The sequence below is a fragment of the Bos indicus x Bos taurus genome, chromosome 6, assembly GCF_003369695.1.
Source record: "Bos indicus x Bos taurus breed Angus x Brahman F1 hybrid chromosome 6, Bos_hybrid_MaternalHap_v2.0, whole genome shotgun sequence".
NCBI lineage: Eukaryota > Metazoa > Chordata > Mammalia > Artiodactyla > Bovidae > Bos > Bos indicus x Bos taurus.
Genome location: NC_040081.1, coordinates 61,962,374 through 61,980,884, shown reverse-complemented (window position 1 = coordinate 61,980,884; position 18,511 = coordinate 61,962,374). Strand labels below are relative to the sequence as shown.

The following is an 18,511-nucleotide window of genomic DNA, read 5'->3' as shown; positions in this document are numbered from 1 at the left end:
TCTTGAGAGTCCCTTGGACTACAAGGAGATCCAACCAATCCATCCCAAAGGAAATTAGTCCTGAATATTCATTGGAAGGATTGATGCTGAATCTGAAGCTCCAATACTTTGCCACCTGATGCGAAGAACTGACTCATTTGAAAAGACCTTGATGGTGGAAAAGATTAAAAGCAAGAGGAGAAGGGGACAACAGAGGATGAGATGGTTGGATGGCATCACCAACTCAATGGACATGAGTTTGAGTAAACTCCGGGAGTTAGTGATGGACAGGGAGGCCTGGTGTGCTGCCGTCCATGGGGTCACAAAGAGTCAGACATGACTGCATGACTTAACTGAATTGAAAATTTGCAGAACAAAACAATAAAGAAATAATATATTATTTAATAGAGGATGCTGGAAATCTCACTATGTATAAGAAAATGGAAATGGATTCTCCATTAATGAAAGAACCAGATGGTAACAAGTATAAAGTGAACAGAAGAAAATGTAGGCTGATATCTTCTGACCTTATGACAGAAGGATACTTCATAAATAAAAGTTAAAAAGCACAAAAATAAGGACAAATGGTGGGTTAGGTTATATCAGAAGGTTTCTATTGGATGAAGGACACGAAGAAAGAATCTAAAACTAGGGAAGGAAATATTGACAATTATTAAAACCAACAAAAAGTTAACATCTAGATTATAGAGGATCTTCTGAAAGCCAACAACAACAGCAAAAGTCCCAAGATTTTTAATGGGAAAGGATAAGAATATACAACATAAAGAAAAGAAAGAAAGAAAGTGAAGTTGCGCACAGTCGTGTCAGACTCTGGGACCCCATGGACTGTAGCCTACCAGGCTCCTCTGTCCATGGGATCTTCCAGCCAAGAGAACTGGAGTGGGTTGCCATTTCCTTCTCCAGGGGATCTTTCAGATCCAGGGATCAAACCTGGGTCTCCCGCATTGTAGGTAGATGCTTTATGGTAATATACAACATACAGAAGAAGAAATTTAAAAATTTAACAAGCATACAAGGAAATGCCCAAACTCAATGGTTATCAGAAAAACATTAATAAAATGATAAGGCTATATATCTTTATCCCTACTACCTTGGCAAAAATTATGGAACAATGTAAAACAATTGTGGGGAATGTGAGAACATAGGAAACCTCTTTCTCTGTAGGAGGGAGTATTGGATGGTGCAAATATAATGAAGAGCCATCTGGCACTACCTGAAAAAGTGGGGATACACACAAGCTATTATCCAGTGATTTCTACTCTCAGAGAAATTCACAAACGAACGTGGTCCAGGTTACTCCTTGCAGCAGTTTATTTGAAGGGGAAGTTAGAGGACATCAGTGGATGAGTAGATAAAAAATAGTATGGGAGCCACCTACAGCTGCACTGTCCAAAATATAAGCTATTTGTCAGATACGGTTAATCATATTACTTATTTAAAAATTTTTACTTGATTTGAATTTAAATCAAATAGAGTTAAATAAAATTAAAAATTCAGTTCTTCAGCCACACTAACTATTCTTTAAGTGCTCAATAGCCACATGCATCCAGTGACTACTATGTTGGATAGGATACAGTAAAAACATCTCCATCATCAGAGAAAGCTGGATTCAATTGTACTGTCCTGGAGAAGTATGAAGCAATTTAAAAGAGGGGATGAAAGGTTCACGAAGTAATATAGGTGGTTCTTAAAAGCATAGTGCCTATAGAAAGGAATTTGAAACACAATTAGGTGTGTTACATAACATCATTTGTACAAATAAAAGTATGCAAAGAAAATAATAATACACATTGAGTTAAATCACTTAAATTAAAAGGCACATATTAACCCAAATTGATGGTTTCATCAAATTGATGGGACTGGAGTACAGTATAGGGATGAAAGGAAAGAAACAAACCCATCTATACAGATTTTAGAGCTGAGAGGAGTTTTAGATTATGATGTACACACCATCATTGTATTTGTCCTTCTGGGCAAGATTACAATATGAATAAAACATGATTCCTAACACCAAGGAGCATATAGTTCATTTGGGACACGACTCAAATGTTCAAAGAAAAGAGGTAAGAAAAATTAAATGACTGTGATAAACACCTGAGAAAAAGAGGGATACAGGAATGCGAAGGTGGGAGAAATCTGGAATGATGTAGGAAAGATGTGATGCCACAGAGGGGCCTTGATGATGGTGGAGAAGAATGAGGCAATGGAACAATAGCAGGCTAGGCAGACAGAAGGAAAGGGACTAAGAAGCCATGAAGTGGAAGGAATGGAAGAAAATCAGAAAAGAGGTCAGCAAAGGAGACTGGACCACAAAGAGCTGGCCATGGCACATCCAATCCATGTAACCATATTGCATGTTTCACCTGGGAAAGTCTGAGTCATGTTCACTGTCCCAGAAAAATTACTAATGCACCTTTTTCACTCTCAAGATGACCCAGTTAGGCTATAAAATATATATAATTTAATTCTACATATAGAGAGAAATAGGCTGATAAAATTGAGAGATATTAAGGACTTTCTGGGTACATACTGATTTGATACATTATATATCCAAATAAATATTTCTGAGATGTTGTAATTAAAAGTACAGGAACAAAATTAAAAGGTGCACTTTTGGAGAAATAAGTTTTTCTGTTATCTTTAGAAATGGCGAGCTGGTCTTTGGGAAAAAGGAAAATAATTTACATAAAAAACGTTATTTGTGCTTCCAGACAATGGCCTGACTTGAAATACCTCATCAACATCTCTATAACAGAGAATTCGGTTCTAATAAAGCTGACTGGAATTTTCACCTAATACTATGAGGTTGTTAGACACTAACACTAAAGTCACTCTAGCTGGAGCAAACCTCATGGCAGGTGGTAGCAAATTAAAACTGCCACACGTATCCTGTTACATATTTGTAAGAACATGCAGGGAAAAATTCAATTAGGGAAACTCAATTACAATCAAAATGTGTTGAACATTTTGATTACTAAAAATAAGTTGCTAAAAGCACAATTACCTCAATTTTGGTTAAGAGGTCTTGCAGTTCTCCTGATTCGTTCATTGACAAAATTTTCTCAGCACCCTATTAACAAGAGAGGGTAGGGGAGAAAGAAAATCCATTTTGTTAGTATTTGAGAAAAAAAGTTCTAGACGGGAAAGTTTAACCCAGAAAATACTGAACAGGATTTTTCACTTCAGATCTGCTGCAGCTACTGCTGCTAAGTCGATTCAGTCGTGTCTGACTCTGTGCGACCCCATAGATGGCAGCCCACCAGGTTCCCCCGTCCCTGGGATTCTCCAGGCAAGAACATTGGAGTGGGTTGCCATTTCCTTCTCCAGTGCCTGAAAGTGAAAAGTGAAGTTGCTAGGTCATGTCTGACTCTTAGCGACCCCATGGACTGCAGCCTACCAGGCTCCTCTGTCCATGGGATTTTCTAGGCAAGAGTACTGGAGTGGGGTGTCATCGCCTTCTCTGTCACTTCAGATCTAAATAAACCTAAAACCAGTCTTCTCTGGAGGCTCAGTGGTAAAGAATCTGCCTGCCAGTTCAGGTGATGCAAGTTCAATCCCTAGGTCAGGAAGAGCCCCTGGAGAAGGGTATGGTCACCCACCCCATTATTCTTGCTGGGAAATTCCAAGGACAGAGGAGCCTGGCAGGCTACAGTCCATGGGGTCGCAAAAGAGTCAGACATGACTTAGCAACTAAATAATAACAATAAAACCTAGATGCAGGAAACCAAAGGAGTAGAAATTTCTCTTCACATATTCTCCCCTCTAGTAAGGCTAATGGTGGGCAAAAGGAGGATTGCCAGCAGAAGTTGAGCGATGGGAACCCACAGCTATCAGATGAAGTCCAGATATGGAAGATTCCAGCATACCCTTCAGAGTTGTTCAGGAAGCTGAAGCCAGCCACCTGGGAAAGGAAGCCTCTGAGCAAATCCCCAGCCTGGGCTACCTCTGCCCTCTTCCAGGCAGTCCTGGACCTCCCCTCCTTAGAGTCATGCATAATAGTAATAATAAAATTACTAAGCATCCACAAAAGTACCTATTGTGAGTAGACACCGACATCATCTAATTTGATGTGGTGGATTCTCATAACAGTAGAAATTGAGCCTCAGTGAGATTAAATAACAATTCCAAGGTCACCCAGAGAAAAAGCAGAGTTGGAACTAGAACACCAGCAGGGGATTTACTTGAGAGCTAATGTTTTCAACTTTTAAAATTTTACTGTGAAAAAGGAAAACAGAGGCAATGTATGCACTTTCCCACAAACCCATCGTGTCTTTTGGAACTACTCCATTTTCCTTTCCCTTCCAGCCTCTACCTACCTTTTCCCACTCTATTTCCCAACATCCAGCCATAGAGGGGAAAGAAGGAAGACATCATTATTTTCTATCAAAGACAAGACCACCTCTGCCTTTTTCACATCATATCCCTGGCAAAAAATAAGTGTTGAATCCATTTTTTATTTGAGGTAGGAAATGGCAACACACTCCAGTATTCTTGCCCAGAAAATCCCATGCACAGAGGAACCAGATGGGGCTACAGTCCATGAGGTCACAAAGAGTTGGACACAACGAGCGACTGAGAATTCATGAATGCCATTTTTGATTAATCAAGACTGCCGGAAGCCAGCATGAGGAACTCCACCCGTAGCAAACGTCATGAGGAAGGAGGCTCGGCATACGCAAAGGCGGGATCGAGCCTCAGGAGTTCCCCTGGAAATTCTCGAGCATCTGCCCCCAAAACCAGAGTCTGCCTACTTACTGCTTTGTGCTCTCACCTACACCTCTGACTTTACGGGGACTGTCCCCCACCACCTCTCTCTGAAAAAGAGTTAAATTACAGCTCCAGTTAATGAAGTTCTTGGGTGTGATAAGAGTGTTTTAGTTCACAACTGTGAGAGGCATGAGATGTTCTAAATTGTCTAAATACAGATTCCTTTGAGCAGTTAAAAGATTGATTAGAAATTATATTGGTGAAGGGTTTTTCACTTGTTGGGCCAATGTTTGCTGCTAAGTCTCCATATCCCTTACCTACTGTGTCCCTGGCAGTGTATTGATTAATATAATTGGTGTAAGTAGTAGCTTTAATGTTTGTAACCTTGGGCCCTTGAGTTAATTCTTTTTCTTGTTATAGCCCACCACACCTTTGCCCTGTATGAATGAAACTTTATCTAATGCTTTTGGAGGGTGGCGCCTGACTAATCACCTTTAGAGAAAAATAAGATTTCTGAAGAAAGGGTCTTAAAATGTTAACAGGCCTCCAGGCCAGAAGAGGATGCAAATCACCTAAACTTTTGCATATGATAAATTTACAGGAAGAAAGCCTGGCTTACTGCATGACTCTACCCCTTCCCCCATTATCCTCTATGCATAACTTAAGGTATAAAAACTACTTTGGGAAATAAAGTGCAGGCCTTGTTCACCGAAGCTTGGTCTCCCCATGTCGTTCTTTCTCTCACCTTCTGGCTGAATTATTCAGCCTCTTTTCTCCACTGAATTTCCTCACTGAGCTATCCTTATTTAACCACTCTTTATATCCTTAATTAACATTTAATTAAGCAATTGTTTCCTGATCCTCACCAATGCTGTCCCTGCTTAGAATTCCCTGGATCCAACGGGGTTGGATCCAACGGGGTTGGACCCCGGTACAAGACAGACAGAAATATCATCACATAAAAAAAATACTTCCTGGATTCCTGTTTGTGCTGAGCAGGGTGAAAAACACAAAGACTCATTTAAAAAATTAAAAAAGGCCCTCATGTTAGGAGATTACAATACATTTTTATGTAAACACACAACCAAGTAACCCTCAAGGAGAATGGGAGATGCCTGCTAAATGAGTGATGCAGGAAAAGGATGAACCAGGAGATCCCAGCAGGGAGAAAAGAAGATCTGCTTATGGGGAGCAGAAAAGACTTTCTGAGGTTGGTGGCATTTGATCTGGACTTTGAAGATTAGGTGAGAGCTTTTAAGACAGGCAGGAGTTTGAAGATTAGGTGAGACTTTTAAGACAGGCAGGAAACTCCACCAGGGATGTACAGGAGCCTTTAGTTTTGCATTTCATTTACTTCAGTTTATTTTATATTGGTGCTAATGGTAAAGAACCTGCCTGCCAATTCAGGAGACAGAAGATGTGAGTTTGATCCCTGGATTGGCAAGATCCCTTGGAGGAGGGCATGGTAATCCACTCCGGTATTTTTGCCTGGAGAATCCCATAAGCAGAGGAGCCTGGAGGAGCCCTGGTAGGGCAGAGAGTCAGACAAGACTGAAGTGACTTAGCACACATGCACACATATCATCTTAATCACAATCAGGAATGTCCAACAAAGCATAGTGAATGAATATATAGGGCTACGGAAAACAAATTATATTCCTTTGTTTGTCAGTGGTTTTGCCAGGAATACAGATATGACTGACTTAGAGTGAGAACAAACTAAGGAAACACCAAAACAAAACATTAAAAGCCTAAAATGTGGTGATAACTGGTGTATTTTACTTGTGCTACATTCTATTTCTTTTAGGAGTTACAGGAGACACGGGTTCTCTGCATAAACTAAAATGGGAAAAGCCTCAGGAAATTTGGTACCTGAACTAAGCATTAAGGAGAATATATCACTCATTTTTCTTCAATGAAAGAAAATGTACCCCAGGGACTACAAAACATATGAATGTACCCATGCAGCCATCATGCATCTTCTTCCCAGATCTTTCCTTATCTTAGCAAGGTGCCTTAGTCTGCTGTTTAGAATACCATGCGCAGGTCAGGAAAGGACTATCTCACTACCCTGAGATGCATGAAATTTACTCTCTGCAGCCAAATCATTCCAGCACCATCAGTACTACAGGAGCAGATTCCATGTTTCATGAGAAACTCAGGCTGTGCTCACATAAGCCATGTAATAATGAAAGGCAGGAGAGTCTATGCTCTTGGAGACATCTGCATGCCTGTAGCACAAATGGTAGACCAAGTTCTTGAGGGAGAAAAAGCTCTGCTCTCTAATAGAGACCTAGGAGCTAAGAATTTCCACCCTCCTCACTGCAGCTGCTCAATGTGGCCTCCGCCACAGCTCCACGTGGCCGGACCTCCCCTGGTTTCCTTGGGAAGAGCCCGCTGGTCCCTGAGCTATGTATTGAGCTGTTATAACAACCAAAATTGCCTGCTTGTCCACAGGGTTCCACATCTGCACCCTCCACCTGACCTTGTCCTTGCTGAATCTAAGTGCAAGATCCTACAGGGAGGACAAAGGCATCAAATGGTGTTCTCTCTGCTCTTCAGCAGCAGCAACAGGATGGGAATCTCAGCCTCATTGGCAAAGACTATGGGCTTTCACGGTGACTCAGCAGTAAAAATTCTGCCTGCCAGTGCCTGCCAATGCAGGGAAAAATTAGATTCCTCCCAACCCGAGACTTGGGACACTTACCAGGGTAACTCCCAACCTGATATTTACCAAAGTAACTCTGTCTGCACTGCATTTACATATTCCAAAGGTCTTATTCCATACTGTTTTCCATCGAGAGCTTTCCAATTATTACTTGGCCAATAATGAAGCCCTTGTGTCCATAAAAGGGAGAGCATTTCCTTAAGCATCAGCATTCTTGGGAAATAGTCTTTTTTCCTGGCTGGTATTTGGCTAGGAATGTCACATGTGAGTTTGTTGCTTTTAAAATATAACTCCACATACAAGTCCACGCAAGTAGAAATTAAGTAATGACTCTATTGATTGGCGCAGTTTGCCAAGACTGCCAATATACCTGTGGAAATATTTCTAATATATTTTTCAATTAATGTAGAATCATGTTTTTTTCCGAAAATTAATATCTTCCTGAAAATAATGATTATAGTGATAGGTTAAGTGGTTTACAGACACTGGCTCTTTTAATCATCGGTGTGAAGTAAGTATTATTGTCATGATTTTTGAAATGAAGACATTGAAGTGTGATGATAAGGGCAGTATCCCAGGCCTTTCTGTTAGTCAAATACAAGGCCTGGGGTACCTCCCTTATGCTCTTCATACTTTAGTTTCTTCATTTCAAAAACTGTGATAATAATACTTACTTTGATAGTTTACATATGATGATGTGGCATATGTAAAACACAAAATGATATCTATGATTGAGCCTTAAGTTTCATTCTGAGCCAGATCCTCCACTGAAACAAAGTTTCCTTAGCAGAGTAGTTTACACAATGCAATGCCTTACATAAGATTTTAGAAGAATTGGCTGATATAATAAATAACCCTTGCCTTTTTATTAACTATAAAACATTAGTATTTGTTTTTGTTATTGTTTAGACCCTAAGTTGTGTCTGACTCTTTGTGACCCCATGGACTGTAGCCTGCCAGGCTCCTCTATCCATAGGAGTTCCCAGGCAAGAATACTGGAGTGGATTGCCATTTCCTTCTCAGGGATCTTCCAGACTCAGGGATCGAACTCAGATCTCCTGCATTTGCAGGTATTGGCAGGTAGATTCTTCACCACTGAGCCACCAGAGAAGCCCATAGTCTCCAGGTCAATACAGAAATGGCTCTTGAACCAAACAATATATGATTTCATCTCTCCTGCTTTTCAGGTTCCTTTTCCCTCTCTAATGCCTCCCTGCACTTATTTCTCTCCCCATATTTTATTATATCTTTGAGTAACTGGGATGAAACCCAACATCCTTAGCACCATCTACAAAGGCCTTCACTATCTTTTTGGACCAACCTTTCCAGCCCTGTGCTCTAATACCATATGCTGATACTCTGAATTTCTCCCATTTTCCTGGACACACCGCATCCTTGCATAATATAATATGCCTTTGCTCATGCTCCATCCTTTTGCCCAAAGTTTCTCCTATCCTCACCATCCTCTTCTGGGAAACTCCTGTACATCCTTCCAAACCCAGTGGAAATGTTACCTTCTCAATGAAATGTCTTTGATTTACTAAGACAAAAATCAGTCCTTCCCACCTCTGTGCTGTTAGACCACACTGTGTCCCACTGCACTGCAATCCTAGTGGTGATGACAGGGGCTACAACTTCTTCAAGGACCAGCACTTTGTGGGGTGCACTATACACACTCAATAAATATTTGCTAGATTTATGTCTTCTATCTTTTTGTAGTAAATGCAGTAATAAACTCCAAATGGCAGTTTCTTATAATAATTGCCACTTACAAAGGAAAATAAACAAGGTCATGAATCAACATGTACCTTGGTGGAGGTAAACTTGCAAGGGACCAAAACAGAAAGACAGATACCTAGAGTAGACAGAGGGATGAAGACAATGCAAATGATTTCCTCTAGTTATCACTTCTCTCATCTGGGCACATGATAGGAAGCAAAGAACAAACCACTGGCAGTTGACTTCTGATGAAGCCCAGGAGGCTAGGACTGTCAAGTCCTGGCTGCTAAAGGATCCTTCGGCTGTGCAATCAGGAGAGCAGATGGCAGAGCTGGTGTTTAAGCAACTCAACTACTACGCAGCAGGATGCCTGCCAAAGGATGTGTTCAACAAATGTGTATTGTTATGGTTGCCATGTGGCCCAGAATGGAAGGTTACATCCACCCTGGAGATAGGCCACCTGAGCCCAGCTGACAAAGGCAGGATTGACTTCAGGAATTAGCTTTGGATCGTCTCCAGCATATGAGCAAACTCCACCGAGGCCCTGGTATTCTACACGAAACACTTAGACTTGGAAAATGTTCAAAACAGCTGAAGCAGTATCCCACCAGTGTCTAAAAAAACCAGTAAAGGCTCCTGTGGATAATTTCATTCTAAAAAGCACAGTATTCCTCTGTCCCTGGCAGGGAGAAGTAAGCGTAAAATTAAACTAGCTGACTTGTTTTGTGCAATTATATAACACAGACTTTTAGTGTTAGAAAATACCTGCCAAAGACTGATTTTAGTTTTATGTAATTAATTTTTTCAGTGTGGTTCTAAAGAACAAAACTTCCTATGGAGGTTAATCTTGATTGTTTTTTATAGTAAATCCATATCATCAAAATAGATGTTCTTAACAATGTGTATTATTGTCTTTCTTATGGAAGAAGGCCACCTCTCCTTTTGCTTTAATATTAATATCAAATCATATAAAAGCGATACCAAGTTACCAAGCTAAAAGAAAACAGTATTAAGGGTTGAGCAGAATAAGCCAGAAGACTGCATTATTTAATAGATTTAGATTGTCACCTACTGTGTCACAAAATTTTCGCCTCGTAAATTGAATTTTAGAATACAATGATTAAGCTCACAAAGTTTTTTTTTTTTAACTGAGATATAATTGACATATAACATCTAACTATTTTCAGGTGTATAACATTATGATTTGGTATTTGTATATACTGTGAAATGATCACTATAAGAAGTCCAGTTAACACCCATCATCATACATAGCTACAATATTTTTTCTTGTGATCAGAACTTTTCAGATATGCTCTCTTAGCAATTTTCAAATATTCAGTATAGTAAGTACTATTAACAACAGTTACCATTCTGTACATAATATCACATAACCTATTTGTTTTATAACTGGAAATTTGTACCTTTTGACTCCTCTTCACCCATTTTATTTCTGCCCACTATACCTTTGGCAAACATCCATCTGTTCTCTGTATCTATGACTTCGGGGGATTCTTTTTTTTTTAATTTGTCTTGTAGGGGTTAGATTCCACATATAAGTGAGATCATATTGTAGCTTCCTTTCTCTGACTTATTTCACTTAGCATAATGCCATAAAGGACCATCCATGAGATCACAAATGGCAAGATTTCCTTCATTTTTATGGTTGAAAAACATATATGTATCTTATTTTCTTTAACCACTTATCAATTGATGGGCAGTTAGGTTGTTCTGTATCTTGGCTATTGTAAATAATGCAGAAATGAACACTGAGAGTGCATATATATTTGGGGTTAGTGTTTTTGTTTTCTTCAGATAAACGCCCAGCAGTGGAATTGCTGGATTGTTTGGTAGTTCTATTTTTAGGTTTTTAAGGAACACCCATACTATTTTGCACAGTGGCTGCACCAATTTGTATTTTCGCCAATAGTGTACAAGGGTTGCCTTTTCTTCACATCCTTGCCAACACTTGTCATTTCTTGTCTTTCTGTTGACAGTCATTCTAACAGGTGTGAGGTGATGTCTCATGGTTTTGACTTGCATTTTCTTGAGGATTACGGACACTGAGTACCTTTTTATATACTTCTTGGCCATCTGTAAGTCTTATTTGGAAAAATGTTCATTCAGATCCTCTGCCGATTTTTTAATTGCATTATTTGCCTTTTCACTATTGAATTTATATTTTGAATATTAACCCCTTATTAGATGTATGATTTGCAAATATTTCCTCCCATTCTGAAGGTTGACTTTTCATTCTGTAGATGGATTCCCTTGCCGTGCAAAAGCTTTTTAGTTTGAGGTAGTCCAACTTGTCTATTTTTACAATCAAAGGATTTTTTAATAAGATGCCAGATTAAATCCCAGTGTCTCCACTTACAAATTAACTTGGACAAAAACTCTTTAAGACTCAGTTTCCTTATTTGTAAATTGTGTATAATAATGTGTACAGTGTTGTTGGAAAGATGGCATGAAATGATATGAGTCTAGAACTTTGTATAATGCATGATAGGAATTCAATAAATAGTAGTCATTTACTTGTTTATTATTATTATTATTATTGAACTCCCCAAGGACATTTATAAGCTAGAATCGATTTCAAGCTCTCGAAATCTGGTTCACAAACATTTTCCATCCACAGTCAATAAATAATAAAAGGTACTTGCAAATCAACAAGAGTCTCACAATTGTTTTGGGATAATGCCACCATAAAGGGACTGTAATAAAAGGGGGGGTTAAATAAAACAGTGGGATGAAAAACTCATTTGTGTAACCTATTGAAAGGTGACATACTTGAGGACTTTCCAGACAATAAAAGTTCTTAGCTAAGTTGTAGAATGGCTAAAGTATTCTTTATTACTGGAGATTTAGCAAGCTTTCAACTAGGACTCTGAGGAGTCAAAAAGGGACAGTTAGTGAAAAACTTTGTTGATGAAAATTGAGTTGATTATTTTTCTGGGACACATGGATATTTAATTACTCAGCAGGAAAAATATTTGAGAAAGACTCATATGGTGAGAATAATTGAGAAATATAATTAGTTGATCAAAATGTCAGTTAAAATTTCATCAATAGGAGGGAGCTCCTACTTGAGTGGGGTTTAACCCAGATGGGATCCAAGGATATTTAAACACAGAGGGGTTAACTGAAGAATCATCACTGCAGCAGTCAATGAAAATTACTTTATTTTGTCATTACTGCCTTAGTAAATTTGAGCAAACTCCAGGAGACAGTGGAGGACAGAGGAGCCTAGAGTGCTGCAGTCCAGGGGGTCGCAGAGAATTGGACAAGACTTAGCGACTGAACAACAGCAACATAGTAAAATTATCAAAAGATCAAAGCACCACTCCCACCTAGCTGCTACCTAGAAAGACATCGCTGTAGTGAAATTCATGCTCATGAAATAAAGGAGCTATACTATTTTTTATAAAGTTCTACCATGTAAAAGGGTCATGGGTTATCTAATATTTTTGTTTGTTTAATTTATGAGAATAAACCCAATAAATGCAACTTTCAGGATCCCAGAAGGAAACTTGGATGTACAAACAATTTAGCTGAAGAGCATTTAATGAGGGACCCATTTACAGAAGTATGAACAGCATTAAGTAAACCAACAGGCTTGATGAAGCACCCAAGTGCTGGCAAAAAGAGGAAGCTGTTACTACGTTTGAGTTTAATGTATACAATTCAGTTCAGTTCAGTCGCTCAGTCGTGTCCGACTCTTTGCGACCCCATGAATCGCAGCACGCCAGGCCTCCCTGTCCATCACCAACTCCTGGAGTTCACCCAAACTCCTGTCCATCGAGTCAATGATGCCATCTAGCCATCTCATCCTCTGTTGTCCCCTTCTCCTCTTGCCCCCAATCCCTCCCAGCATCAGAGTCTTCCAAAGAGTCAACTCTTCACATGAGGTGGCCAAAATACTGGAGTTTCAGCTTTAGCACCAGTCCTTCCAAGAACACCCAGGACTGATCTCCTTCAGAGTGGACTGGTTGGATCTCCTTGCAGTCCAAGGGACTCTCAAGAGTCTTCTCCAACACCACAGTTCAAAAGCATCAATTCTTTGGTGCTCAGCTTTCTTCACAGTCCAACTTTCACATCCGTACATGACCACAGGAAAAACCATAGCCTTGACTAGACAGACCTTTGTTGGCAAAGTAGTGTCTCTGCTTTTTAATATGCTATCTAGGTTGGTCATAACTTTCCTTCTAAGGAGTAAGTGTCTTTTAATTTCATGGCTGCAGTCACCATCTGTAGTGATTTTGGAGCCCCCAAAATAAAGTCTGACACTGTTTCCACTGTTTCCCCATCTATTTCCAATGAAGTGATGGGACCAGATGCCATAATCTTAGTTTTCTGAATGTTGAGCTTTAAGCCAACTTAATGAATACAGAGCCCAACAAAAGATGTAGTCGTGGGAAAGGGACCACAGAGGAATTCAAGGTCTGCCTGAGGTGCACCTCAGAATGAAGGGAGCAGAGAAAATAAATACTGCAGTTTCCTGCCTCCCTCAGATTTCCTGCTCTACTCTCCTTCTGACTGATGTCAGAGGGCAAAGCACTTGAAATCAGACACTCAAGGCATTTGAGTGGTGCAGTTTGTTAAGTTTGCCCACAGCAGACCAGAGAAGGAGAGAATGAATCTGGAAAGAAAAACAGAAAGTAATGAACCCAATCAGCCACAAATCAGATGATTCCTTTCATTCTATTAGGAGTCCATTTATTATGTATCTTCAGAACAAGAGAATAAGGATGATGGTAATCCTCCTTTAATCCTAAGGGAAAGGAAATCATACCAGTAACAAGATCTACTGAGAAGGTTGTAGCACTGGGGTTAAACTGGTGGGCTCAGCCACACATTAAATCCTGTCTTGGCTACTTATGTGCCGTGTGAGTTTGGGCAGTTAATCCTTCCAAACATCAGCCTTCTCAGCTATAAAATGAAGATAAAAATAACTCTATCATGCAGAGTTGTAAGAAATAAATGAGATAATGCCTCTTATGTGTTTAGCATGGCTTCCCTGGTCTCTCAGACAGTAAAGAATCCACCTGCAATTCAGGAGACCCAGTTTCGATCCCTGGGCTGGAAGATCCCCAGGAGAAGGGAATGGCAACCCACTCCACTATTCTTGCCTGGGAAATCCCATGAACAGAGGAGCCTGGCGGCTACAGTTCATGGGGGGTCACAGTCAGACACAACTGAGCAACTAAACAGGCACACATAGAGCCTTGGAAATTAAAATATGTGTTTCTTCTTGTTTTCAGCAAACTTGTATAAGTCATGGATGTTTCATTTAGCTTAATTTCAGAAATGGCATTTGGAAAGACATTGTCAGTTGCTTTCTTTTCTGAAATCAACTGCAGTGACCTTCTCACAGTGGGACTATCTTCCATCTATAATAGTATGGGGAGAATACTAATTACCTCTGCTCCACTGTTATTATCCATGCTCCAGTCTCCTTTGTAGTTAGAAAATCCTCTGAGACCTCTTTGGGCAGAGCATACAGTGAGAGCCTATTTTTCTCAGCCTCTGTGTGGTTAGATGCAGCCATACGACTAAGTCCTTGCCAGTGAGATGTGAGCAGAAGTAATGCAAGCTGCTCCCAAGCCACACTCTTAAATTAGGCAGATTCTCTTATATTTTCTCTTTTAAATAAGCTGGGAACCATGGAGTGAGGCTCACCCTGAAGGGAGGTGCAGTAATTTAGAAGAATCACTTATGGAAAAGAGACAGTCTGTACCCCTGCACTACCTCCAACTCAGACTTCTTTGAGAGACAAATATACATCGTCTACCTTGTTTATAAGAATAACCTATGCATGATTTGGGCTTCCCAAGTGGCACTAGTGGTAACCTGCCTGCCAGTGCAGGAGATGTAAGAGACACAGGTTCGATCACTGGATCAAGAAGATCCCCTGGAGAAGGGCACGGCAATCCACTCCAGTGTTCTTGCCTGGAGAATCCAATGGACAGAGGAGCCTGGCAGGCTATAGTCCATGAGGCCACAAAGAGTTGAACACTACTGCAGTGACTTAGCACGCAAACACATGCATGATTCACATAGATGATTGGAAAATATGTATATAGACTGATATAGACATATAGATATGTATGCATATATAAGTATAGATGTGCTTATATATATATAGAGAGAGAGAGAGAGAGATTTATGTTGAGATAAGGTAGAGATAGAGACAAAGAGATAGGATGAGGAAGACATCAGAGGGAGTGACTTAGAAACCAGCACAAATTCTTGGGTACTGCCCAAAACTTAAGTTATTTTTGTTGTTGTTGCTTTTAGCTACAAGATTTAGGGGAAAAGTAAAATAGAGTGACAATAATAACCTTGTTCAGAGAGAATTCTTATAGCTATTTTTAGGCTCTTTTCCTCCACTTTACCAGGGGCTTTTCTTGCCAGGACTATCTCCCGTTCCAGAAAAGCAAATCAAGGCACTGATTTTGAAGGCAAGTTCAAGAAGGATGAATCAACTCAGGTCTCTAAATCAGGACTGAGAACAAAGCTTGGTACTCCTTTCTCATCTTCTTTTGTTCTGGCCTCTCTGACCTCCAAAGAAACCTAGCTTACAATTTTCTCAGAGTACAAGGCTTCTGTGATTCATCTCCTGGCTGTTTCAGTGGGTAGGACAATGCCAGGAGGGCAGTTCTCAAGGGATGTGGGAGGAAGGAGTTACAGCAGTGACACCATAGCAGAGCCTAGGAGAAGCCTCTCCTCTAAGCAAAAGCTTAATGAACATGTGCTCTGCAAGCATCACTTTTTAAATCTGCACTGCTTCCCTGCAAGCTGTCTTTTAAAATCCTAGTTGTAAAAATAGAGAGCATAAGACTCAAAGGAATTGTAAAAGTATTATGAGTACCTGTTCAAGGTCACTCTACAGCTAACAGTTGGCAAGGTCAGGATTGCAATCTAAATCTCTGTGTGTTGGCGGCTCAGTCATGTCCAACTCTTTGCAACCCCATGGACTGTAGCCTGCCAGTCTCCTCTGTCCATGGGATTCTCCAGGCAAGAATACTGGAGCGGGTAGCCATTCCCTCCTATATTTTCCAAACCCAGGGATCAAAACTGAGTCTCTTGCATTGCTGGCAGAATATTTACCATCTGAGCCACCAGGAAAGCTCTAATCTAAGTCTACCTGGCTCCAAAGTCTATGCTTTTCTTCAACAAACTTCACTTTTTTCACTTATAAATATATACATATATATGTTTTAAAAATAATACCTATCTTTAAGGGATACTATGAGGATAAAGCATGATAGTAACACATGTTGTTACTGTTTAATACAGAACATAGAAAGTGGTTAATAATAATATCTGTTAATATACTTGCTATTACTACTATTATTGCACTAAAACACTATAAAAGCAGTATATGATAAATTTTGTCTAATGTTAACTGATAGTAGATAGTAAAGAACATAGATTTTAGACCTTGTCATTTCTTAAGCCTCATGGAGTGTTTCAGCATCTCATTATGCCCTCAGTGCAGGCAAACTTATGCTGTAAATTTCTGACCTGTGCATCTCTATTTCCTTCCTGTGAAGCACAAAAGCAAATAGATGGAAACAGAGGTTATTTGTTAAAGGACCTAGGCTCTCGGGACTGTTTCAGGGACTCTAGAGAGTAAATATATAGTCTCTTGTTTAAAAGGTGGGCTAATCCATGAAATGATCATTTATCTTCCACCCATTTAATAAGGCAAAGTACAGTCACAGATAAAAGATAATATACTAAATAATAAGATAAAATAAATTAAGAGAAATGAAAGCATACCTAAAACAGTAAAAGGTAAAATTTAAAAGCAGATTCCAAGAATAAAAAGAAGTTTAATGTAATCAATGAAAACTAGATGAAACTAAGCAAATAAAAACTAGGAAAGATATACTAGTGAAGTAAAATAATATAACCAAAGTCACAGTAGACTAAGAAAAGTAAGATAAAGAGAGCCCAGAAACATTTTAAAAATAAAACAAAAAAAAAAAATGAAAATACCAAATTAACCAGTTAAGACATTATGAGGTGTGAAAATAATGTCAAGGAATTTTATTAGAATGTATAAATGAGGCTGCTTCTAAGACCCAAAGCATAAATCCTCATATGGAAACTATCCAGGCCTTTAAGGCCAATTACTTAGTTACTAAACTATAAATGACATCACCAAGTAGACAGGTACTCAAATCAACATTCTAGCAGTTGATCTTGACTCCTTACTCATCACCCCACATCCAAGCAATCAAGAAGTGCTATTTATTCACCTACAATGTTTATTTTGAAACCATCCATTTCTCGTCACTTCTATTGCTAACATTCTGTTTCAAAGGTCCACTATTTCTGAGGTTTTATTCATGATCGCCATCAATCTCTACTCCATGCAGAGACCAGAATAACCTTTTACAAAGCCAGAATGGTCACCTCATTTGCCATTCCCCTCATTAAAAACATTGAATACTTTTGTCTTCCATTTATACCAGAGGCCAGACCTCTTACCATAATCTATAGGATCCTGTGCAGCATGTCTCCTTCTAATTCTCTAAGCTACTTTCACAGCCTCACTTCTGTGTCAAGCTCATGATCTTCCCATTGGTTTTCCCTTTAATTTTCTTACAGCACCCAAAACATGCCAGTTCTTTCCTGCCTTAGAGCATCAGCACCTGCTTGAGTGCACAAAAGCTCTACCATCAGAATTCACAGCTCCCAGGGTGGCTTTTATGGCGGCCTCATTGTAATGTTCCAAGTCTTAGCTTCAAGTCTCAGATCCTAAAACAGACCTCCTCTGATCACCCAAATTAAATAAACCCTTTTTCTAATTACTCTCAATCTTAGACCCTGTTAACTTCATAGTAATTTTCTATCTGTAATTTAGCACATGTTCCTAATATTTGCCTGTTCCTCTCCCCCAGTAGAATGTAAGCTCCATGAGACAGGACAACATCTATGTAATTCAACATTGTATATAACTGGCACTTGGCATGGAGCCAGACACATCTGCATGTCTCCTAAATACTTCTGAATGAAATTTCATGCTGTGGGCTTCCTTTTCAAAACTTTGGCCTCCCTGATAGACGAAAATCCTTCACATCAGAACTAAGGAACAGAAAGCAACATGCTAAGTCCTGGTGCCCTTCCCCATATCTGGCTTCTCATGCCCCAAGTGTACTGTCTCCCACAGATATTAGTGTAGGATAACTCGGTGCAGCAAGAGGAAATACTGCAGGCTGGCTCCTTAAAGCCTGTAATTTGCAATCTGGTCACAGTCTCCCTTCCTGCAGCGATTCTTTGTTCTTGAACAACATAAGGTTGAACAACAGGGCATTGCCATTAGTGCTACTTATTATGGTTCAACATAATAAACACACATTGGTCCACAGAAAAGAGGACATATAATTAAAGCTAAAGAATGTGCTACAG

The 18,511-nt window shown here is 39.6% G+C and overlaps 1 protein-coding gene across 1 annotated transcript in view; it reads right to left on the bottom strand.

The window, feature by feature from the left end:
• GRXCR1 (glutaredoxin and cysteine rich domain containing 1) overlaps positions 1-18,511 on the bottom strand; it is a 132,089-nt gene that overhangs the window by 12,612 nt on the left and 100,966 nt on the right. Inside the window, exon 3 of the mRNA XM_027545393.1 lies at positions 3,005-3,070. Within this exon, the coding sequence (XP_027401194.1) occupies positions 3,005-3,070 (66 nt within the window). The remainder of the gene's footprint in view (positions 1-3,004; positions 3,071-18,511) is intronic.